Genomic DNA, 23273 nt, shown 5'->3' with positions numbered 1-23273 from the left:
AGTGTGTTCTCCAAACCCACATCTCTCTGTCCCTAACTGCGGAGACAAATTTTTCACTTCCCATTACAAACCCCGAGGAGCTTGCAGGCGTTGGGGTACCTGCGGGGCGTTGGGGGGGGCTGGGGCACTTTCGGGGCATCGCACGGGGCTGGTTGGGTCTCTGGGGCCGGGGTGCCCTTGCGGAGCTCGTCTGAACCTGGTCCCCCGTTCTCCCCCGAGGGGGACAGCCCGGGGCTGAGGGAGCATTGGAGCACTTCATGGAGCCGACCCCCGCGGGCACCGCTCGGGGCCGGGACCCCGCGGAGCATCGCTCGGGGCTGCACGGCCGCCGCCCCCCCCCGGCTTCGTCGGCCCCGCCCGGGCAAGTGCGCGGGGGCGACCGGGGGGACCGAGCGGCCCGGCCCGTCGGGGGCGGGGAAAACGCCCTCATTTGCATATCGCCTCCAGTGGAGCCAATGAGAAGGCACAGCGGGCGTCCTGGGCGGGACGAGCCGGTGGAGCGGCCAATGGGGCGCGGGCGGGGCGGGGCGGCGGGCGCGGTGCCGGGAGGCGCAGCCGGGCGGGCGCGCGGGGTCACTCGGAGCCGGGCAGCGGCGGCGGCGGCAGGTGGGTCTGGGGCGCTCGTGGGGGCCACGCGTTGGGCTGTAGGGTCCGGGGGACAGTCTGTGTGGGGCTGAAGAAACGCCGTGGGCAAGAGAGGCGAAAGCATGGGGCAGTGCGGTGCTGGGGAGAGGCATTCGTGGGGCTGATGGACCCTGCCTGGGGCTCCGTGGAGGACTTCGGGGTCCCGCGTGGGGCTGGAGCATCGTATGGATGGTGCCCTCAGCTCTTGTTGTGGGATGAGGATAGGATGGGGATTCCCACCCCATATAGCCCCCTCCGTGCAGGGAATGCCCGAGAGAGTGAATGCGGAGGTGCCCGAGCGTTGCTGGAGGCACCGGGGTGCGCTGGGTGGGAAGGGGACGGAGCTGTCATCATCTGTGCCAGCGAGATGGTGCTCGACGGAGGGCATTTTTCTTTTGCCCGCTTCACCTCACTAGACGAGGCTCCTGGGCGCAGCCGTAGGGTTTCCTCTAACACCACCGACCAGAAAGATCCTGCAGGGTGTGTGCATTACTGTATAGTGCCTTTGGCAGCAGGTATAAGTAGTTGCTCAAGGTAAATGTGATTTTTTTTTTTTTTCTAACTTCTGCTGTTTTTCCCTCTCTCTGGGCATGCAAACTCTTTCAAAGCTTCTGTTTTTAAAATGAACGTTCGAGTGAACTTACTCTTCTCAGGAGACAGTATTTTACACAATGAGCTATAGGAACTCGTGGGTGCTGGTGCGAAAAACCCTTAAAAAATAAAGTAAAAAAAAAAGGCCAGGAACTGATACTTTACGGTTTTAAACATAGAGTTTAAATAGTGTCTCACCACAATGGGCTATTAAACTGTTGAGGTGGATTTGGGTTATCACTGGGGTATCAACCCCAGCCTGGAAACTGGCAATAAAAGTTAAGAAAGAGAAGTTGAAAGAACAGATCACTCCTTTCTTTAAAATGTGGGAAAGCTGTCTCCCTCCTGCCTCCTTCCCTGCCCTGTTGAAGGGCTGGGGAGAAGAAAATAATTAAATACATCTGGTAGAGCCTGTATCTGGCTTTTATGGGCTTTTTTCCTGAAGGTGTGGGTTTGATTTTAATGGCAGTGCTGCAATTTGGAGATACTTGGGTTTTATTTCCAGCCTGGTACCCTGGAGATGGGACAAAACTGCTGGGGGGGACAGAAACGCCGCTGACAGAGGGAACTGCTGCCAGGGGATGTACCAGGAGCGTGGGGTTGAGCAGGAATAACTTCCCAGTGGTGCTGAGAGTTTTGCAGCCCAAAGGTGGGATGCTGGTCTTTGGAGGCATGCTAGTCCTTGGCGCTGCAGCTTGATGACAGCAACTTGTGTGATGCAGGAAGGGGAAGGCAAGGTTGGGATGGAGCTGAGTGCTCACAGGAGCCAGTGGTAGTGGGGTGCTGGTGGAGGAAGGGGTGGCCGGGGGCTTTTCTGTGGGCTTGAGATGGTGGAGCAGGTGGGTCTTCTGCTAGGGAAAATATGTGGTGGCATCGAGAACAGCAGATTTCTGGAGAGTTGGTGGAGAAGTTATTGCTTCTGCTGAAATGCATGGGAAGGGGTGACAGCATGTGGCCTCTCTGGTGGCTTCGAGTCTGGAGGATGGAGTGGGACTGGTGCTGGAGGGGGTCCAGTGGGGAAGGCTGGCATGATGGAGGCTGTTCATGGTGCCCATCCGGCCCAGAGCAGAGGTGTCTGCTGGGATCACTGCTTGTGCAATTATTTTTTCTTCTTTTCTAAAAAAATAAAAAGAGATAATCTCCACTTCCCAAGGTTGTATTTGCCCATGTTGAGGTCCTTTCCCAGCACTGTTAGAGCATCTTCCCACTGGGATGAGGCAGAAAATAAGGACAATTCCTAAATAAAAACCATACTGCATCCCTTGAGAACATCACTGCTGTGTAATTAGATGTGTTTTAATTACCTGCTTGCAGAAGGAGAAAGTTTGCTGGAAGGTTTGAGATGCTCAGCACCAAGACCGTCTTCTGTCTGGTTGCAGCTCCCAGGCTGCCTCAGGGGAAGAGTATTCTATAAACTAATTGGAGAATAATTTATCCTCAGTTATTTACCCTTTTATACTTTTTTATATTTTATTTTATAGTCACTCTCAGTTATATGTATTGATATAAAATTGTTTCAGCCCCTTGAGGGAGCTACAGAACTCATAGAGATCTCGTGCTCATCACAGGGAAATAGCAAATTACTTAGCAAAGGTTTTCTTTTATTTTAGTGCTCTGTGTTTGTGGGTGTAAAGAAGTGGCCATGAGTGCTCTAATGTGCAAGTTGTTCATGTAATTTGTTTGTCATGGAGCCAACAAGCTTTTTCCGTAACTAGTAATTGTTATTACTAAGGATTTCTGATTTTGCAAGTGAGTGTGTTGGAAAATTAGGAAAATAATACCAAAGTAACTGTCAGAAGTGAAGAGCTGGGATGATGAGGGACTGCAATGTCCCGTTTTTGTAAATAGCAGTATTACTCTTAGATACTTAGCCTCATTAAAAATACTCTTATTTCAAGTACTTTTGGATTTATGTTAAATGTAATCACTTAATAAAATGAGCTCTAGGAGGCACCACCTGACAAATAGCATCGTGTCTGGGATGTGACCCCCATCCCATCAAGGAGCCCTGGTGGGATGCAGAACTCCTTTTCTGCCCTCAGGTGATGTACACGAGTGTGTACGTGTGCCCATGCATGTTCATGTGCATGTTCTTGCTCCTCTGGGCAGACAGGAGTCCAGGAGCCCTGGTGATGGTCCAGCATCATCCCCAAAGCTGCAGCGTCTTCAGCCCCCAACCCTCCTTCTGCCCAAGGGCTGACCCTGCCTGCACCTCGCAGTGTCCCCCAGTGATGGCCACCCTGGACCCCCTCCTGCAGTTTGTCCACTTGTGATGTTTCCTTGTCCTCTACAAGAAATCCTGATTTGGCACAGGAACAAGCTGGTTTTTCACAACATGCTGGGAATTGCATTTTGCCCAAAATAATTTGGCATTTATAGCCCGTTGGTGCAGATGGTCTTGTGTGCCGAGTTATTTCTGGGTGCCAGCACTGCTGGCAGCGATGCTGGATGCTGAGTTGGGAATCCCCCCTTGGGATCCGGCACTGGGCTCTCGAGGTGCTGCCGAGCCCTTGTGCATGGAGATAAGTGATTAAATACAGCATTTGCACTGCCAGGGGGTGCTGCCATTTGGGGTCACCTGGCTGATAGTTTCTTGGAGAAAGCCTGAAATCTGTTGCAAGCAATGAGATGCTTTTAGAAATGGAAAAAAAAAATCTAACTTTAATTGTCAGATTTATTCCAGAGAAAAGACTAAATCAAAACAGAATTGGTGAACAAGGAGTTTCTTGTTTATTCCCATTTTGTATTTATTTTAGTCTCCTCAAGCTGTCCCTTGAAATTGAATTTGCTCAGCATTGATGTAGCTGCTGCCAGGAGGCTGCTTTGAGTCGCCTCTGGAGGGCTTGGACTTCACCGGGGTGTGCTGTATGGGGAGGGCAACTTCACATTTAATAGCCAGAGGTGAAATATTTCCTTCCAAAAAGCCTGGCTGGGTCTGTTCTCCCTGGTTGTTTGGACCGGGGGAGAAGACATGATTGATAGGAGCCTGCTTATTTTTGATGGCAAAAGACCCAGTTAGAGAGTGCCAAGGAGTGGGTAGTGGGATGTCAAGTACTTTCTCACATTTTACAGATGGTTTATGTAACCTTCTTGTCTATATTATTATATTTTTTTCCCATATAGTTACATAATCCTAATTTATGAAAGCTTTAGGAAATTGCATTCCCCACTGTGATGTGAGTGTCTGTATATAATGGCCTCTGAGCTTGTTAGGATGCAGCGCTTGGCCCTTCTGCCAACCATCTCCCAAGAAGCTCAGGCAGGTGTGGAATAGCTATTGTATTTCCTTAATTATTTTCTTTTAGCCATCATCGAAAGCTGTGTTAGCCCCTCAGGAGGGGTGCACCCCCTCAGGAGGGGTGCAGGCTGTTGCCTCTCCCTGCTGATGCAGAGCAGAGGCTTTGCTGCTGGCTCCTACATTCCTCTTTTTTCCAGTATTTTTGAAATCTGTTGCCTGTGGCAGAATCTTGCTGTGATTTTCGTGATGGGAGCAGCTGAAATCCGTGCTGGGGCCAGGGATGGCTTTGGGGGCCAGGAGCTGTAGAACATCGATGTGTAAAATATCCTCAACTGCATCCTGTCCCTAGCACCTTCTTCCCTTGGAAGAGCAACAACCCATAAATGTTTATGGCTTTTGCTCTCCCCAGTATACATTCATCTTTTGAAATAAGGGAGGAAGAAAAGAAAACGCCGCCTTTTTTTTTTCCATTTCACATGAAAGTGGAAGGCGTTGTGTCTCTGGGTCCCCGCACTGGAGGGGATGGACCACAGGCTGCCGATGGGATGCTTGCAAGAGAGTTAAAAGGAATTTTATCTGTGACTTTTTTTATTTTGAAGCAACCTGGAAAAAGCACCAAGCAAGCATTTCCTTGCTGTTGCCTTGCTAGGTAACTAGCAAAAGAACCAGATTATTTTTAATGGGTTTATATTGTAAACTGGGAGGATAAAACCACCCCTCTCTGGAAGTCTTTTGTGTGTTGTTGGCACAGGCGTGTTTGCCTCACTCTGGGGGATGCAGAGAGACTGAACCCAACTTGCTTTCGCCTGAAATATTTTTTCTGGCAGGGATTAGTGACCCGTCCTGCTCACTTGTTCCTCTCGCTGCAGCTGAAATTGAGGGCAGCCTCTTATTTCACATATTTAAAAAAAAGATAGTTATGACTTGGATCTTAACTAAAACCGTTTCAGAAGCTTAAAAATATTAGCTAGGCAGAATGTTTAAGCAAGTGTGATGGGAACATACACAGTTGTATTTAAGTTAGTTGCATGCAGTAGTTTTCTCACTTTGTTACTCTTCATTGTTTAAAAACCTTCCCTTGCTGCTGCTCTTCTGTTAATAGACTGATACGTTCTGGTTCCTGGGAGGTGATTGGTGACTGCATCCCCCTCTGAGATGTCCCCATGGGATGGGTGGCACCATTTTACCTGGGAGAAGCTCGGGAGATACTGGGGTTTCCATGGGCAGAAGGTGTAAACCTAGAGCAGGGACTGGCCGTAGATAAAGGAGAGCAGGGAGTTTGCTTCAGTCCCTAGTGAGTCAGGGCTCACCCTGGGCATGATGGAGGTTTGTTAGAGTGCTGGGCAATTAAAGCAGCTCTGTTTGCATTTTGGTTTTTTGTTTGAATAAAAGTTGCCATGCCTGGCCTGCTGGGATGTTGGCTGCTTGCACAATGTGTGTGCTAGGAAGTAAATCGATCCATGTGAGCAATAGTTTCAATTTTATGGCTTCCCTGTTTATTTTAAAGGAGGGAGGAAAAAGTCAAGTGGCCAGGATTAAAAAAAGAAAAAAAGTTAATATTTAATTCAAACTGTGATGTGTGAGTGTGAGAAATGGCACTCGATGTCTGGGTGCATCCTTATGTGTTGGGATGGAGTTGAGGATTACGTGGAGCTGCCTTGTTGGTCTTAAGAAGGTCATATTTTGTTAGTAATCCTAATTTGAATTTATTATCACCATCTACTGGGTCTGTGCTCAGCAGGTTGGCATTGCAGGTGTCTTAAAACACTCTCGTCTGGGTAAAATCGCTGCTCTGGTCGTCCCTCTCCTGCTGCACAGGGACAGTTTGCTCAGCAAGAAGATATTTTACCTGAAAAAGTAATTCTTGTGATCAAAGGGGAACTGGAACCCCAGTGGGACAGTGGAGAGAGCCAGCTGCTATGCTAATTGGGTTGTTCTTCATTATCAGTTGGCAGGTGTGGTGAGGATGAAGGATGGAGGTCCAGCCCCATGCTGCTGCCCAGTTTGAGGGGCTGGGATTCGGGGTGATGCTCACTAGCATTCATGGCCCCACATCTTCCTGCTATGCATTTAGCTTTCTTGTTTTTTAGCCTGACCTTTGCATTTTAAAGAAACTCCCTCCCAGGTTGCAATCTGAAGCTTTTAGGGCTGTTGTGGTGCTGTGGAAGTGCAAGCACTTTGTGCTAAGTGAGTCTTAAAAAACTAAACGCCAGAGCAGCCAATTCTTATTTTTCCATCCTGCTAATTTTCATCCTAGTAAAAAAATTGGACCAAATATAGCCTTGGTTTATTTTTTTAAAAGCAGATGGTAAGATGCTAAACACTGTTTGTGGAAACAGCAAGTCAAAACATCTTCCCATGGCTGCAATGAGCAGAGGAGTTGCCATGGGAAGTTTTTGCCGTAGTCTCATCACCCCTCTCTGACCATGGTGGAGCATCATCTGTAGCTCAAAACTTCTGTCTCAGTTCTCCCTTCTTCTTAAATCCTGAAATCCTCTTCTAGAATACAGCACATGTGGTTTCTTTCCCCTTCACCCCCACCTCTTCTTACCAGGTGTTTTCCCACTGTGTTTCTGGGTGAACACCTCCCCAGACTCTCCCTGGACCTTCAATCCTTCTCCAGCAATTCCATGGTGGCAAGGTAAGACCCCTCAAAACACTCCCCAGTCTTGCTCTTCTTCCTCCTTTTCCCCTTCTGTGAGCCTCTGAGATCTGCAACATGAAGTTTCCATTTGGAGCTGACAAATTCCTGGTATGCTGATTTCTAGGAAACGTGGCTTGGGATCGAGATCGTGTGGTTGGTGAAACCCTAACATGTGTGATACCTGCCTGTCCTCAGCCTGGGGTCAGACATCTGCATCCCGTTCTCCGCTCTGAATTTTCACCCATTTCTCTGGATTGGAAGATAGCAACACCTGTGTGGAGAGGGAATTGTAAAATTAAATGGCTTGTTTTTATGACACGGATTTCTGTACTTCTCCTACCTGTCCATATTTATATCCCAGGGAAAAGAAGCAGGAGGGAGGATGGTTTATCCTGGCTTCATTTACAGATGTACAACATTAACTTGTGTGTACTAGCAGCAGTGGGAGAGCAGAATTTGCTTGTTGTGTCAGAAACACCCATGGGCTTTTGTGCAGGGTAATTAATTAGTTCCCTCCCTATATCCAGAGTACACATGGTCCTGCAATGAGAAGATTCAGGCTCTGACACCACCAGCAAACTTGCTCAGCTCTCAGTGACATCCCTGTCTGCTTGGCATTTAAGTCTCAGGGAGCAGCAGATATTTCTTTTTACCCTACAACTGTTTGTTTCAAATTAATTGGGATTTTGGACCCTAGCCAGCCTCCTTCTGTTGCTCCAAATGGGATATAAGTGGGAGCAGCATGCTCTTTTTTCTAACCTAGTTGGAACTGTTTTTGCTGGACGGAGAAGTCGTGAGCTCTTTTATAATGTGGACCACATCTTAATAGCTGGTCTTGTGGGCTCCATCCCTCCCACTGCTTCTGACGCAGAGCGTCTCCCCTCCCGCTCGCCTTGGCCAGCTTCCCTGGATGACTCCTCTAATTGCTTACGTAGAAAAATAATGAGAAGGATGTGTATGGTGTATTTTTAGATATCTCTTGGTGGGATTTAGCAACAGGCAAGCCAGAGCCAGCACCTCCCCTTCCGTCTTCTGCATCCCAGCGGTGGCTGCTTGGTGGACCTTGGGAGATTCTGTCCCAGGAGGTGGCACTTCTTTGGCAAGCTTCTCCCCTTTTCAGGCTTCTCCTGGTCCTTAATAAATGGGTTATGGATGCTGCGTCCGTGGTGATGCACAGGATCTGTGCCAGGAAGCCCTGAGCTGGTACACGGTGCCAATGGCATGCCCGTGCCATGATGGGTGCCACTACCTCCTTACTCATCTCCAAGAGGAAGGCTGTGGTGGTGGCAGGGCAGTGTGAACTGTGAGGGCTTGGAGACCATCCCAGCACCAGAATCATAGAATCATGGAATGGTTTGAGTTGGAAGGAGCCTTTAAAGGCCTTCTAGTCCAACCTCCCCACCACAAGCAGGGACATCTTGCACTAGACCAGGTTGCTCAGAGGTCTGTCCAAACTGACCTGGAATATTTCCAAGGATGGGGCAGCTGTCACCTTTCTGGGCAACCTGTGCCAGTGCTTCACCACCTGCATCGTCAAACATTTCTTCCAGAGTAACCGATGGCATGTTTTCTGGTATATAAGTACCTGTGGATAGTGGATCTCACCACAAGTTGCTTTTTCAGTGTTTTTTTTTTAAGATGTTCCCATCTGAAACCTCAGCAGAGCAGAGGAAAGTTAAATATCACCCTCAAGACTGTTGAGCATTGCAATAAGTAGTTCCCTTATTTTTCACTTTGCTTCTTCCATTGCAGGGCTCTTTGTGTCTCGGTGGCTTCCTGTGCTGGGGGGGGGCTGGGCTCCAGTTCTTCCCTTTCCACTCGGGTGCGAGGAACGCAATTCTTCTTGCAACATGACTTAGCTGCCCTTGGAGCTGAAAACATCCTTTCTGTGCTCTTTCTGAATCCCCCAAATGAATGATTTCTCCTGCTGGTTAACATCAGCTTCCACACCAAAGACTGTGGGAAAGTTTCACAATTAGAGTGACTTTAATAGATCTGGTTTATGTCTGAAAAAAACCATTGCTTTCCAATTCTCTGTCACATGTTTTCTTGATGACGTGTCATGCAGCAGTGCAGCTACCAAAATAGCCTTACAGTCTGAAGGAAATCATCAGGAAATATGTTTTTGAAACCATAAGCAATTCCTTTTTCACCAGGAACGATTGGAAAAAGTCTCTGATGGAAAACGTGGCTTTTCTGGCACCTTAGCTGCTTATGTGGTGGTGGTGGGAGGACAGTGCTCTAGCAGTTTGCCCAAAAAACCTCAATTCCTTAGATTCTTGCTGTGAATTTTCTCTTTATCCACCCAGATAGTTGAGATTCTTTTGGTGTTGGGTTTGCTTTGGTTTTTGGAGAAGATGCTTGCTGTGCATTGTCTTTCCATGAAGGGTGATAAACCCTTTCCTTTTACACCACCTTTCATGGTCCTGCTGGGCTGATGGGGCGCATACTGTGTCTCCCCAGGTCCAGTACCTATGCCAGGAGACCATGACCACTGATGAGGCCACCAAGACTGAAGGGGAGGTGCAGGCAGTGGCCCTCACTGAGCGCGGGGAGGACATCACACCAGCTCAAGACCGAGGGGTTCTGAAGGTGAGGGGGGCTTCCAAGAATGTCCTGCCTTTCTTTCTGCATTTTGGGGTGCATGGTCACGTTGCTGGGCTGCATCCCCAGTCCTTGGGGTCACATAGTACTTTCAGGGTTGTAGGATTGAGTTCTTTCATTTGAAAGGCATCAATTGGAGTGAAGAAGGATGGGAGGGGTGTTTGAGACTGAGCTGCTCCATGAATTTCACTGCCATTGTGTTCCTAATCAGATTATTAGCTGTAAATCCACAAAGAATTTTTGTATGTGACTCACAGACGTTAGAAAGAGCACATTACTGAGGTCATCCAGTCTGCTCCACAACCCCTTTTCATATTCAGAGCCATTTCTGGATAGATCTGCTCCCCAGCGCTTGCTCTTCTCCAGTTAAATAGCACCTTTCCTCTAAGAATAGCATCCTCCCCTGCTCCATCCTCAGCTTGAGAACTGCTTGTTCCAGACTGTAGCATTCAGAAAAAAAGAAGTGTTGACAAGAAGTGAGTAGTGAACAGACACACCCCTGCGAGTAAAATGTGTATGGACAGAAAGTGAGCATAATTGCATTCACTTTGGGTTTCGAACCACAGTGTTTATCGAGACGCCTCCGCAAAGTACGGGCAGGTCTCTACTCCCAGCCCTGTCCCACTCCATTGTTGTGGCTCTGGTTTGGGATTTATTTTTAGGGGCTGATGGAAGGATGAATTGAATGACTCCCGCTTGAGCCTTCTGTTTGTTTAGAGCGGCACTGTGGTGTATACGCATGTGTGTGTATATATATATATATATGTTTATGTAAATGTATGTGTGTGTGAGTCTCTCTCTCTCCTTCCACACGTATCCTCAGCTGTCCCATGGCCCCTGCTCATGGGTGGTTTCTCTCTCACAGATCATTAAGCGACCTGGGAGTGAAGATGAGTCTCCCATGATCGGGGACAAGGTTTATGTCCACTACAAAGGCAAACTGGCCAATGGTAAAAAATTTGACTCCAGCCGCGATCGGAATGAGCCCTTTGTCTTCAGCCTGGGCAAGGGTGAGCTGGTCCAGGGAAGTTCATCCGTGGGGATGCTGGAAGGTGGGATCATTCTGGTGGGATCAACTGACCCTGTTTCAGTACAGATGGACGATGTCAGCCCTGCCCTAAGTGGCTTGGGTGTATGGGCTTTTTTTAGGTGCCATCCTTGCAGCACTCGGGCTATTTTTTTTTTCCTGGGCTGCTGGTTGCTCCCTCCTGCCTGACATTTGCCTCTCTCCTAGGTCAGGTAATCAAGGCATGGGACATTGGGGTAGCTACCATGAAGAAGGGAGAGATCTGCTACTTGCTCTGCAAACCCGATTATGCATATGGCTCTGCTGGCAGTGCCCCCAAAATCCCCTCCAATGCCACCCTCTTTTTTGAGGTGAGTAATGCTGGTGAGCTGGCGCATGGATGAGCTCACTCACTCCCTTCCTGCCTTGCTAACCAGCTTAGAAATAATAATAATAATTTAAAAACAAAACAAACAAACAAAAAAAAACCAGCTTGGATTCCTGAAGTGTGTCTCTCTGCTCCAGGAACTGCTGCCAAGGTTTTCTCAGAAATGTGTGTCTGAGCTGGGAGGCTGGGACTGAAACTCTGGATGAGGAGAGCACTGGTGCTGGGGCAGGGAGTGGGCAGATTCCTGGTTTAAACATGTACAGGGGAAGGAGAAAGCAGGTGGGAAATGCCTCCAGGTGCTAAAAAATGATTAGTGCTGCCAGGCGATAGGAAAGCCACATTTTTGGCACAGTGTGGTTGCTGAGACAAGGCATTCCTCCTGGGCTGGGCTCGCTGGGACAAGGCAGGAGGAATGGGTCTGTCCTAAATTAAGGCTTAGTCTTTCCAAGTCGAGTGTGGACTAAGCTGTGGGTTGGAGTTGGTCCCATCAGAGGATGAAGGGGAAACTCCTGCCTAACCTGGTTCCAGGCAACTTTCACAGCATCTTCCAGCAGTAGCTGTGTTGTACCCTTACAGGTTTAATACATTTATTTTTACTGTTACTTTGTGTTATGCTTCAGGTACTGGATGTGCCCCAATTTCTAATAAATTGTGTGTGTTATGCTGTGGTTTGGAGCTGGATTTTATGGACAAGTTCTGCTCCTCAACTGAATGGAGAATAAGCTGGCTTGGTTCTCCAGCCGGAGGATGAACTGCTGCTTTGTGGCTTTGTTTTTCTCTTCTCCTTTCCCCCTCCCTAAGCTCTGCCCACTTTTTCTTTATTTTTTTTTAGGTTGAGCTGCTTGACTTCAAAGGCGAGGACTTGTTTGAGGATGGAGGAATAATCCGAAGGATCAAGAGAAAGGGGGAAGGTTACTCCAACCCTAATGAAGGTGCCACTGTGGAGAGTGAGTGCCAGTGCCTTGTAGGGGAGCTGGAGGGATCAGCCTGTCCTGAGCCACCCCACTTTCTTCTCCCTGGCAAGGACCTACTGTACAGGCTGTAGGTGGCTGTGCATCATGATAGGATACAGTTACATCCATCAGGAGGCCAGATGGGGTGGAAAGGGGCTGGGAGAGCAGCAGTGCACTGCTGACCCAGGGATGCACCTCTGAGCTCTCCTTGGCTGGTCCCTGTGATGGCTCTACTAGAGCTGCTGCCCTAGAGGGCTGGTTGGAAAACCCTGAGCCCAGGGCTGCTCAGCCAGCATCTGTGGGGAGGATGGAAGAAGCAAAGCCCATGGGGTTTCAGAACTCTGCCATTTCCCCTGACCCTTTTGCATCTCATTGCAGTGTTCAAGATGCTCTGTGATGTGCCATCTGCCAAAACCCCTGGCTCTGCCTTGCCTCCAAAGCATCAGTTGCCAGGCCTTCCTCCCTTCATGGGGGAACACACACTTGCTAAGTGTTTTGGGCAATGATACAGGCACTCAGCTCCTTCTTTGGCCTCTTTGTTCCAATATTGATGGTATTTTTGGTGTGTTTTATCGCATCTCTTGCAGAACGGGGCCTTTTCCTTTCCCCATGGCCAGAGGGCTGCTCATGGGGGGGAAGGAGATTATTACAAGGAGTTTGCTTGTAATAAGGGTGGTTTCAGCTTTCGTGGGAGGATGAGGAGCTCCGGTCCCATTGGGCTCTCCCTGTTCTGATCCCATTTCTGGAGCAGATGTTTCATGAGGCTGGAGAGGGGAAGCCAGATTTGGATTTTGGTTTTTTTCTTTCCCAAGAACCACTGGGATACAGACCCAGAGCTTGCTTCATATGGGACGCATTTACTTTTTTTCTCACTTCCAGAGCTCCTGTGCAAAGATCCTAAAGTCCCTTCAGCGACTGAGAAATTGAATCTGAGCTGTGACAGCTTATAAAGCTTGCGGCCTTAAATGGCCGGTTCTTCTAACAAGGCTTTTTTTAAGGAAAAATGTGGTTTTGACTCAGATTTGACTGTCTGCCTCTCCCGTGCTGAGCATCCTAGCTGTGGACCAGCCACAAGCTAAGCTTGAAGCTGGCTCCGCTACCCCAAAGATTAAACTGAAAGACTAAATATGATTGAAATCATCACAGATCCAGCTCTCATCTTTATTTTGATTAGGTCTGAGCTCTTTAAAGACAGTGCCATGCCCAGTGGGGAGGACGGGAAGAACACTGGTCCTTCTGTAGTTTGGTCCTTTGAAGCACTGGTCCTTCCCTTTGCAGCTTGAGGTTTTTTGGAACGTGATGATGCTCAGGCTCAGGCAGGGACTGAGGGGGCGTGGGGGAGGTCATCAGCCAGGAATCATCTCTTTGAAAGGACAGTAAGGAGCCAAATAACAAGTCTCCCTATACAGCAATGTCCCACAGCCCATTATCCTTGCTTTATTTGTTTCAAATTAATGTGTCTGTTGGAGCAAATGCCATGAGCAGGAGCACGTGTGTCTCAGAATCGGGGAGGTAGATGCCCTGCCAGGCCATCCCGCGGAGCCAGCACTGCTCCTGTAGGGCAAGGATGGGGAATGCTGGGCTGATCCCTTTGGTAGCCCACTGGCCCTGCCAGCCTTTCTGGTCATAGCCCCTAATTCACTGAGACCTACACATCCTTATATGTTCAGAGCCCTGAGACTACATTAAATACATCCCCATGAGACAGGACAAGGAGAAGGCAGCCTTGCTGTGAATGTTTTGGGTGCAAATAGATTTTGTTGGGTTTTTTTGTTTGTTTTTGGTTTGTTTTTTTTTGTTTTTTGTAACAAATGCAACTCTGTTTATGGTGGGCACTATGCTGGGGATGGCACAGCAGCTGTGGGGACAGGCAGCCCACCCTGGGATGAGGCTGTGATCCAGGGGGGGCAGCGATGGTTTCCCTCAGCTGTGTATTTGGGAGGTGCTGGAATTAGCCTGGAAGAAACCATGCTTCCAGGAGCAAGTATCTCCAGGTTTTTATAGGTCTTAAGTTTTATAGACCTTAATTCACAGTTCTGATCCCTAAAACCTGGGCTGCGCTCAAAATCTGTCATTCTAGCTTTTGTTACATCCTTTCCCCCCACCCCTCCTCCCTCTCCGTTTTTAATCTGAGTACAAATTGCTGTCAGCACATCAAGTTCGTGTGCCAGCCACACTCAGTACACTCTGTTCTCAGCTCTTCAAAAACAAAATCGCTGCAGGCACCGAGAGAACAATAAGTCAGAGCTGCAACCAGAGTGATGTTCCTTCAGTGGCTTTTTTTTCTCTGTAATCCAAGAGCAACTGCAACCAGCTGACCTGCTCCTGGAAACCTGAGTGGAGATTTTCCCCCCTTTGCTTGCCTTATTTTATGTGCAATTAAAATAGAGAAAAACTGTCCTTGAAAGGAAGGATCATGGCATCTTCTTGTGCATCCTACTCTAACGTGGGATCTTCCTATTGCTGCCACATCCCACAGAGGGTGTGGAACTTGGGAGGGCTGTAGTGTTGCTTTTGAGGTCAGGGATTATGGATCTGTACTCCCTAGGAACATGCAGGGAGATGGCACAGTGCTGTGGGGTTGCTGGGTTACCTGTATTTTAGGCAGAACTTTTCAGTTTTCCTATGCCTAAGGAAATAGCCAGATTGGTATTAGGTAGTGCAAAATCAGAGGTTGACTCTGTAGGAGCTGGATTTGCCTTTTGTCCTCATCCCAAGATGGGTGAGCTCACACCAGCCTGAGCCTGGTGGTCACTGTGCACCAGTGGTGGATGCAGGATGTGTCCTGGGAAGCTGGCATCCTCTGCTCCTCCACGCTTGAGTCCTAGCATGGGTTTGGTGGCAGGAGCTAAAGGGTTGAACCTGCCGTAGGAATGGGGGACTGCCTGTGGGCTTGCTTGGTCCATGCGTCTCATACTGGGGACTTCCTGTAGGCCCCAGGGCAGGGCAGAATCGTGAGGTGGAGATGGGTGGGTTTCCTTCAGCGCAGGCTTTAGCTGTCCAATGCAGAGCCCAGATCCTCATGGCTGCTTCTGGTACAGTGCTGTCTTTGGCTTGTCCTGCTGCTCACCTCCTGCCACCACAGCGGGATGGTCAGTGCCCTGTAGCATCTCAGGCAGCATCCTGCTCTCTCCAAGCAAAGATTAGGCTCATATCCTTGCAGGCCACAAAATCTCTAAGCACAGTTGTGACAACAGGAATGCCCATTGTGAATTTTTCCTCTTAAAAAGCTTTTTTTTTTTGTTTCACTTTTTTTAACAGTATGCAGGAGTTCCTTATAAAATTGCTTTTACTTTGTGCCTGCCTGCATGTATATGCCTTGTACCCTGCAAGCAGAATGCAAAGACTGTAAAAGCGTCCCCAAGGCCTGGAACATCTTCAGGATTGAATAAATAAAGAATAATCTTGCTGTGGAAACACAGCCAGGAGTGCCAGGTGGTGGATGTGCCAGGTACCCAGTGTCCGCTCTGGCTGCACTTCTGCCAGCGTCTAGGGCTGGAACAGCACGGTTACTGGTTGAAGATTAAAAATAAAAAGTTTATCTTGTACTTTGAGTTCTGAGAGTCAGGAGAACATGGCCTTGTTTTCGAGGTAGAAGTCAAGGCAGTATAGTGCTGTATAGAAGATTTGTAATCACCGTGATAAACTCTGCGTGGCGGTGTGCCAGGAGCAATATCCAGTTCCAGTAAGACTTGACTCGTGCAGTTGAGTACAAGGGGAACATATTAGTCACAATGTTTATCTGTTGTTTGGTCCTTGGTTAGACGAGATATGCCTGCCTTGCTTTTCAGCAATGTTCCTAAGCCGTCCCTATCCCTCTCTGCACCAGGAGGTCCTTGGCTGCCCCCAGCCCTTTGTCTTCCCTCTTCCAGGGCTGGAGGCTTTGCTGGATTTTGGGAGAGATAAAATACTTTCTGATACTTTGGAGCCCACATTGCTCCAAGGTTTGGGTAACTGTGGGTGCGATCCTGACACATTCCCTCTTGTCCCCCTGCAGTTCATCTGGAGGGATTCTGTGGTGGCAGCAGGTTTGACTGCAAAGACGTGAAGTTCATTGTGGGCGAAGGAGAGGACCACGACATCCCCATCGGCATCGACAAAGCCCTGGAGAAGATGCAGAGGGGAGAGCACTGTATCCTCTACCTCAGCCCACGGTAAGGATCATCCCTGCAGGGATGCTGTGTGGGTTTCAGCTTCCAGCATTGTTTTAGCACTTATGGAAGATGGCTGTCCTGAAAACAGAACTCTCCAGGAGAGCTGCAGTTTAGCAATGCCAGCAGGAATAGTAAGAGAGACTAGTGGCGTGCAGGCAAGAATCTTGAGATGCTTTAAAAAAATCAGGTAAAAGGGCTTTATCCAAGTCCAGTGTCTGGTGTCTCCCTGGAAATTGCCAGGGCTGGGTCCTTAGGCTGGAGAGAAACTTATGGAAAAAGATAGCTTTGATGAAGCCAGAAGGGCTGATTCCCAATATATAATGTGTTGTATATTGTCAGCTATCTTTGCTCGTGGAGAATAACATAACCCTGGCCCCAAAATGTTAGAAAGCTGTGGGCAGGGAGCTTGGATGTGAAAACAGAATTGGCCAAGGGCTGCTGAAATGAAGGGTTTCCCCCCATCCTCTGACTGCCTCCTTCTGCCCTCCAGGTACGGCTTTGGTGAGGCGGGGAAGCCAAAATATGGCATCCAGGCGAATGCTGAGCTGGTGTACGAGGTTACACTGAAAAGCTTTGAGAAGGTGAGGGCAGAGGCACGCTGGGCCCTTCTCAGATTACAGGAATGTTGGGCCCTGTGTAGCATCCAGCCTTTGTCCCTGGTGTGTCTGCAAGCCTGACCCCCGCTGAAGTGGACACGTCACCAAGGAGCTTCGTGTTCTTAATTTGTTCTTCTCTGTTGGTTTGTTTTATTCTTGTGGCTGGGGTCCAAGGCTGGGTCTCTTATTTGTTTCTAGGCTTGTCCTTTTGTACTTTCTTTTTCTTTTATTTTTCCTTCTCCTTTTCCTTTTTCCCTTTTCTCCTTTTTTCTCTTCTTTTTCTCCTTTTTTCTTTTTTATCTCCTTGTTTCTTTTTTTCTTTTTTTCTTTTATTTTCTTCCTCTTTTTTTCTCCCTTTTTTTTCCCTGGGCTCCACAGATAAGAGCTGGTGCATCCAGCCAGCTAGCCCTGAGGAGCTTGTCTGTGCCCGTGAGGAGCCTGGGAATGGGATACAGGAGAAGCCCATGGGATGGGGCAGGTGCTGCTGTGCCACATCCCTAGATGGGTCCCCTGCCATCGCCCTGGCTGCAATAGGAGCAGAGTTGGCTCCTTGCTCTGGATATGGCCCTGGTGAGCCCTGAGCATGAACAGGCTGTCCCAGAGAGTGGTGTGGTCCTGCTGGGGGAGGGGGGCTGCTGCACTCTCCTGGGAGTGCTCCAAGCATTCCTTTGCAGGCCAAGGAGTCGTGGGAGATGGACACCAAAGAGAAGCTGGAGCAGGCTGCTGTCGTCAAGGAGAAGGGCACAATGTACTTCAAGGTTTGTGAACTTGGGGATGACAGAGGTGAAGGAAGGGAGCTGGAAATTAATTTGGGGTGACATCAGATACATGACTTGGCAGCCATCAGTGTCAGAGAAGCCATGTGCCCCCAGACAGTGCTGGGGAAGGCGAGTCCTGCCCTCCCTCTGTCTTTTTCTCACTCCTTGATGCTCCCTGAGATATCTCCTCCTTTCCCAGTGTTTCCTTGGCTGTATGTGCTCCCTGAAGAGCAGGACAGCAGATTGAACCCTTCCTGGGCCAGGGCTAATGCTGAGAGGCTTTAGAGTTCCCCGTCACAGCTGGGGCATCCCAATCCTCCCCACTGCTCTGACTTGGCTTTTCCCAAGCCTGCTGTTTTTGTAGGTGTTCAGCATCCTCCTCCTTTCATTTACTTATTGAAGACACCACATTACACTTGTAACCTGTTGTGAGATGTTGTGGGAGCAGAGTGAGCGTTGTCGCTTGGGTTCCTCTAGCCTCTTCTTTGCTCCATCCCAGGAAGGCAAGTACCTGCAGGCAGTGATTCAGTATGGGAAGATTGTGTCCTGGCTGGAAATGGAGTATGGCTTGTCTGAAAAAGAGTCGAAAGCCTCCGACTCATTCCTCCTGGCTGCTTTCCTCAACTTGGCCATGTGCTACCTGAAGCTGCGAGAGTACGCCAAAGCTGTCGAGTGCTGTGATAAGGTAGAGGTGCATGAGCCCTGGGGATGGAGCATCCTCTTCTTCTGCTTGTTTTCTTTGGGAGTTCGTTGGGATTTTTTTGATTTCTTTTCATATAAGAAGCAATTTCCAAACAGCAATGGGATGATGGCATCCCTTCCACACCTCGAGGTCTCCATGGATGCTGTGTGCTTAGGACCAAAAGTACCTTTTGGGGTTCAAAATCCACCTGGACATGTGTTTACAACAGCTTTTCTTACTAAGCCAGATCCACGAGACTGGATCTGTGTAGACTGACGACCTTGGGGTGCTGTTTAGATCTGCTCAGGCTGGGTCTGGGCACTGAGTTCTGCTCTGGGTGTGACAGAGGCAGGCTCTGTGGAGCTGCAGTGGATCTCCAAGCCAGTTGAGGAGTGGGATGGGGCTTTGCCAGTCCCTAAAAATCTTTGACCTTGTCTTTGTCAGGAAACTCTGAATTCTTTTATAAAAGGCTTAAATTTAAGCATCTTGCATGTGGGAAAGCTAATAAAGCTAGTTGTCTTAATCTAAAAGGTAAATCATATCTGAGGTGCATATATGGCTTTTACTAAAGGAAAATAATGTCATTGCTAGAACAAGGAGACTAAAGGGCTTGGGTTGAGCGTTTACACCTGATTTCTTGCCTGTGAATTTGTCTCCCACTGACTGTCACACTCAGGGGTATTTTAAGCAAGGAGAAATAAAAATCTATATTAGTGACCTACCATCTGCTGATGGAGAAGAGGTAATTTTTGTTGAGCAAGATGCAAGTGCTCTGGAGACTTGAAGTCACCTTCTCCTAATTTTGACAGATTTAATGAGGCTTTGACCATTAAATTTTTTGGGGGTGCTAAGGGGACTTGTGTGTTTCCAGGCACTGGGACTGGATCAGGACAATGAGAAGGGCTTGTACCGGAGGGGCGAAGCCAGGTTATTGATGAATGAGTTCGAGCTGGCAAAGTGTGACTTTCAAAAAGTGCTGGAAGTGAATCCACAGAACAAAGCAGCAAAATCTCAGATCTCCGTGTGCCAGAAGAAAACAAAGGAGCACAATGACCGGGACCGGAGGATCTACGCAAACATGTTCACAAAGTTTGCAGAGAGGGATGCAAAGGTGACTGTTGCCCATTTTTGGCCATCTAGCAGGCTGCACTGAGGGATGCTTGTCAGGCTTGTGATGAGAAGAGATGGGTTAAACCAAACTGAATTATAGATCAGGCTGAGGATGGAGGGATAGAGCCTGCTGCAATGGGAGGAAGCATTTTACTTCTTGGTCTCTTTTGTCCAGACGCTGCCATCAGATGCTCAGTCATCAATAAAAGGATTTGCAGTGTGAGCTTACATGGGCTGATAACAGGGTCAGCATTGGTATTTAATTTTGCTGTTCCCAGCTAGTGACTATTGATGAACTCCTGGTCTCCAGTAAAATGAAATATCATTCCATCTCTGACAAGGCCAAGGGTATTTTGAGACATGATAGTATGGATTTCCTGAAGTTGGTAAGGCAATAGCCTGCTCCTCTGCTCATATGGAGAGATCACTGTCTCGTAACAGGCTCTTATCCAAAATTCCACTGGAAACCCGGTGTACTGTAATGAGAGAGGACACAGCTTTGCAAGCTATCTGTGTGGGTAATTTTTAGTATAAGCTCTTCTGAACTGGTGCCTAGAGGTTGAGGCTGTGGATTAAGTGGCCAGTGCAGACTCTGGGGAGCAGCATGCCGGGGCAACTGGCTTGGGCAGGGAGTGGAGCTGCCCTGGCCATCTGCTGGCGGTGTGGTTGGCTTGTGCAGCTGGTTGTGACAGGAAGAGGCACTGCTGGAGCAGGCATAAGGCTTCACCGTGCCTTAGTACTCCTCTCCTGCACCTGCTGGATGGGTTGCACCCACAGTTGGGTGGGTGGCCTGCAGCCATGACCAGGTGTACATGCTACACCTCCAGCTGGGTGGACAGGTTGCACCTGTGACTCCACTCCAATGCTACTGCCTTACCTCCTTGTCCCTCTCCTCTGTGCCTCTGCACCCATCTGTCCAGGCTCACTCCATGTCAGTGCTCTGCTTCTGTTGTGGGTCACAATCATTCCCAGGGATCCCATACCTTCCCCAAAAGCTGGCTGAGCTGGTGAGGTTTAACCTCTACCAGCCACTGAGAAAACAGGACCCTCCAGTGTAAGCTGCAGTATTTGATAAGCATGGGGGAGCTGTGGGGGACAATTTTGCCTGCCCTTCCAGGCTTGACTGCCTCTGCCTATCCCCAGCATCACTGTCACCTGCTTGCTTCTTCCTTTTCCTGTTTCCAACTCACTGTGCTTTATTTGCTGTTTGGCAGGAAGCAGCTAGCAAAACCGGGGTGGAAAGAGTAGCAGAGAAGGCAGCTTGTGAAAAAGAACTGAAAACTCCTGGTGCTGAAGATGAAGAGGCTGAAGGACACGTATGATGGAGGAGGAGGGGATGGGAGAGCCTCCTGCCCTTGGGCCACACAGAAAAAGGTTTCCGCCAGACCTCGGAACTTGCCAGTGTTTTCTTGTAAAGCTTGTTACAGTTTGTGTGATTGTGAAAGCAAAAAGAGCCCCGCAAAGAAAAACAAACCCGCTCCTACCGCCTGGGTGCGCTCGGGGACAGACCAGGAGCGGCGGAATGCCAAGGGACCACCGCACGTGGAACAAATAGCTTTTAAAGAGCAAGAAAAAGAAAAAAGTAATAAATTAAAACTCTTACATCTTGGGACGTTTCCATAGACAGCTTTTTCCAGCTCCCTTGGCTTTATATCCACTGTCAGCACAGCATCCTGAGTCCTCTGAGATGCGCTGGGATGTGGGACATACTCCTTGTACGCTGCAGTGCTGCCTCTGGTTGTATCCGGTACACGACCGGGCTGCACCGCCCCGGCGCCAGCCCTGAGCACGCAGGGCAGCGCTGAGTCACGGGCACGGTGGGAGCCCAGGGCTGGCTGACAGGGACGTGGCCCCCGGGGCTCTCTCACCCATGGTGGTTGGCTTTCTCTCCTGCTGAATTCTTGCCTGTGGCCAAAGGGGTTGCAAAGCGGAGCCAGGCTCGATGTGAGGACCCACATCACCTCCACTGCAGCCCCTCAGTGCCGGGATGTAATTTGTCAAGGACTGTTTGGGGACGGGGACACACAGAGATTTTATCTTCTGAAGAAGCTGGTTTCTATTTCTTTAGGGAATAAAAGCCTATCCAGGTTCGCAGGCACTCAGCCTGCAGCCTGCACCCCATCTCTTGGCTCCTGACTTCAAATGGGAGTTTTATTGCTTATTTGGGATCCATACCTAGAGGAAATAAAGAACAGGTTGACATGTGGTTCAGAAGGCAAGTGAGTGGGTCTGAGGTGGTACCATGGGTTTGTAGCTTGTCAGTGAGCTGCTTTCCCAGGGTGAGGAGGTCCCGAGTGCATCGTGTCCTTGCACCGGTATTGCTGCCTCCTCAGCCATCAACCCTCTCCATCCTAAAGGGATGCTGTCACTTCTGCGTGAGAACAGCTGTCCAGTTGTTATTTTTCCTGTCTCTTTGTAATATGCCTTTGGGAGCTTGAAAATAAACAACTGAAAGAAAAAAAAGAAGTACTTTTCTCTGGATCCTACTCAGCAGAGGAGGTGGCTGTGGGGAGGATAGGTGTGTACTCCCCAGGTGGAGATGCCCCAGCAATTAAGAAATTATTGGTGTCTCCAAAGTCTGATACTGCTGCCCCTTTTTATCAGTGCTGTCATTTACTGGAGAGCCAATGAAGGGCCAGAATGCTGTGCTTTGAAACGTCCTGACTAGGGGATGCTCTTTGGGGGTCTGCTGCTCCAGCTGCTCATCCAGGTCTTGGGTTTTCCACCACCCTGGGATGTCCTAGAGCCAGCAAAGCATCCCTGGGGGCACTGCCCAGGGAAGCTGCTGTGAGACCCAGGGTCTCTGCAAAACATTTTTTTTCTTTTTTTTTTTTTTCTTGCAGGCAGGGCAAAAAAAGTCCTTTGGGGGCAGCCCAAGCCACATTTTCCATAGGAAACAATCTCTACCAAAAAAAACCCAACTCACTTTGCGGTGTCCGGGCTTGCTTCCCGTTTTAAAGGAGATTTTTGATGTATTTTAGCTTGGTGTTTTTCTATCCCTTGGAAAAGAAATTAAATTTATGTGGGTGATGTGATGTGGTTTAGAGATTAAAGGGAAACCAGGAGGATATTGTACGGAGGCATCGGAAGTTTGCAGTGCTGGTGGGTCTCGGTGTGCGGTGCTCAAATGCCATCTAGTGGCACCGGGCACGGCGTGGCGGGGGTTTTGGGGTGACGGTGGTGGGCGGGGCAAGGCCAGGGGTCCGGTGGAGACACTTGGCTTGTCCGGCTTTGCAACGGAACAGCATCTGCGGGGGCCTTTGAGAGGGAATATTAAGAACAAAATATTGTGGCGTAATAACGAGATGAGGTGTGAGCTGCAGGGCGTGAATCCCATCACCCAAAGAGACCTGGGGACATGAACAGGGGTCGAAGGAAAGTGGTGGTCCATATGGAAACCCTTAGCACTGCCTGGAGCCAGGGATGTTGCCTACCCCTGCATGGGCTTTCCATGCACAACTCACACAAACCAGTCCAAATCCTGCTATTCTCTCACCAAGAAGACTTTTTGGGTGGAAAAAAAAATAAAAGAATATCCAGGGAGGATAACCCTAAATACAGTCAGACAGCATTCCTCTGCCCACACCAGACTGGAGTGAGTGGCTCTGCTGTGGTGGGGACCCCACCCAGCAAGGGAGGAGCTGTGCACCCCCTAGATTCCTGCAGAGCCCCCTTTTCCTGTAATTACTACCCTGCCAGCTGCTCTCCCAGCAAGCCTGGCTGACAGCCCCTGAAATCCTATTAAGTGAGTTTCAGGAGAAATAAAGTTAATCATCTCCTTCACCTGCTCTTACTCCTCCTCCTCCTCCTCCTCCTCCTCCTTCTCCTCCTCCTCCTCCTCCTCCTCCTCCTCCTCCTCCCCCCACCACAAAGGCTTGTGGAGGTGGCTGAGCCAATGCTGTAAGAGCACTCAGATTTGTAGCTG

At 49.1% G+C, this 23273-nt stretch overlaps 1 protein-coding gene across 1 annotated transcript; it reads left to right on the top strand.

Annotated features, from left to right (window-relative positions):
* The first annotated feature begins 577 nt into the window (after nucleotides 1–577).
* On the top strand, nucleotides 578–21811 carry FKBP5 (FKBP prolyl isomerase 5). The gene is made up of 11 exons (XM_027659658.1): nucleotides 578–606; nucleotides 9561–9689; nucleotides 10567–10711; nucleotides 10936–11078; nucleotides 11928–12042; nucleotides 16046–16202; nucleotides 16693–16783; nucleotides 17473–17556; nucleotides 18056–18241; nucleotides 19110–19349; nucleotides 20563–21811. Exons 2-11 carry the CDS (start codon nucleotides 9585–9587, stop codon nucleotides 20668–20670), a joined length of 1374 nt encoding a protein of 457 aa, XP_027515459.1. The 5' UTR covers nucleotides 578–606; nucleotides 9561–9584; the 3' UTR covers nucleotides 20671–21811.
* Nucleotides 21812–23273: the final 1462 nt, after the last annotated feature.

The sequence above is a fragment of the Corapipo altera genome, unplaced genomic scaffold (assembly GCF_003945725.1).
Source record: "Corapipo altera isolate COAL_440 unplaced genomic scaffold, ASM394572v1 77b, whole genome shotgun sequence".
In the NCBI taxonomy this organism is placed as follows: Eukaryota; Metazoa; Chordata; class Aves; order Passeriformes; family Pipridae; genus Corapipo; species Corapipo altera.
The sequence above is the reverse complement of the archived record's forward strand: the minus strand, read 5'-3'. Positions and strand labels throughout refer to the sequence as shown.

Coding starts and splice junctions, on each gene's coding strand:
- FKBP5 (XM_027659658.1), top strand. CDS start 9,585: ATGACCACTGATGAGGCCACCAAGACTGAAGGGGAGGTGCAGGCAGTG. Junction 16,203..16,692: donor ATCCTCTACCTCAGCCCACG/GTAAGGATCATC, acceptor TCTGCCCTCCAG/GTACGGCTTTGGTGAGGCGG. Junction 18,242..19,109: donor CTGTCGAGTGCTGTGATAAG/GTAGAGGTGCAT, acceptor GTGTGTTTCCAG/GCACTGGGACTGGATCAGGA.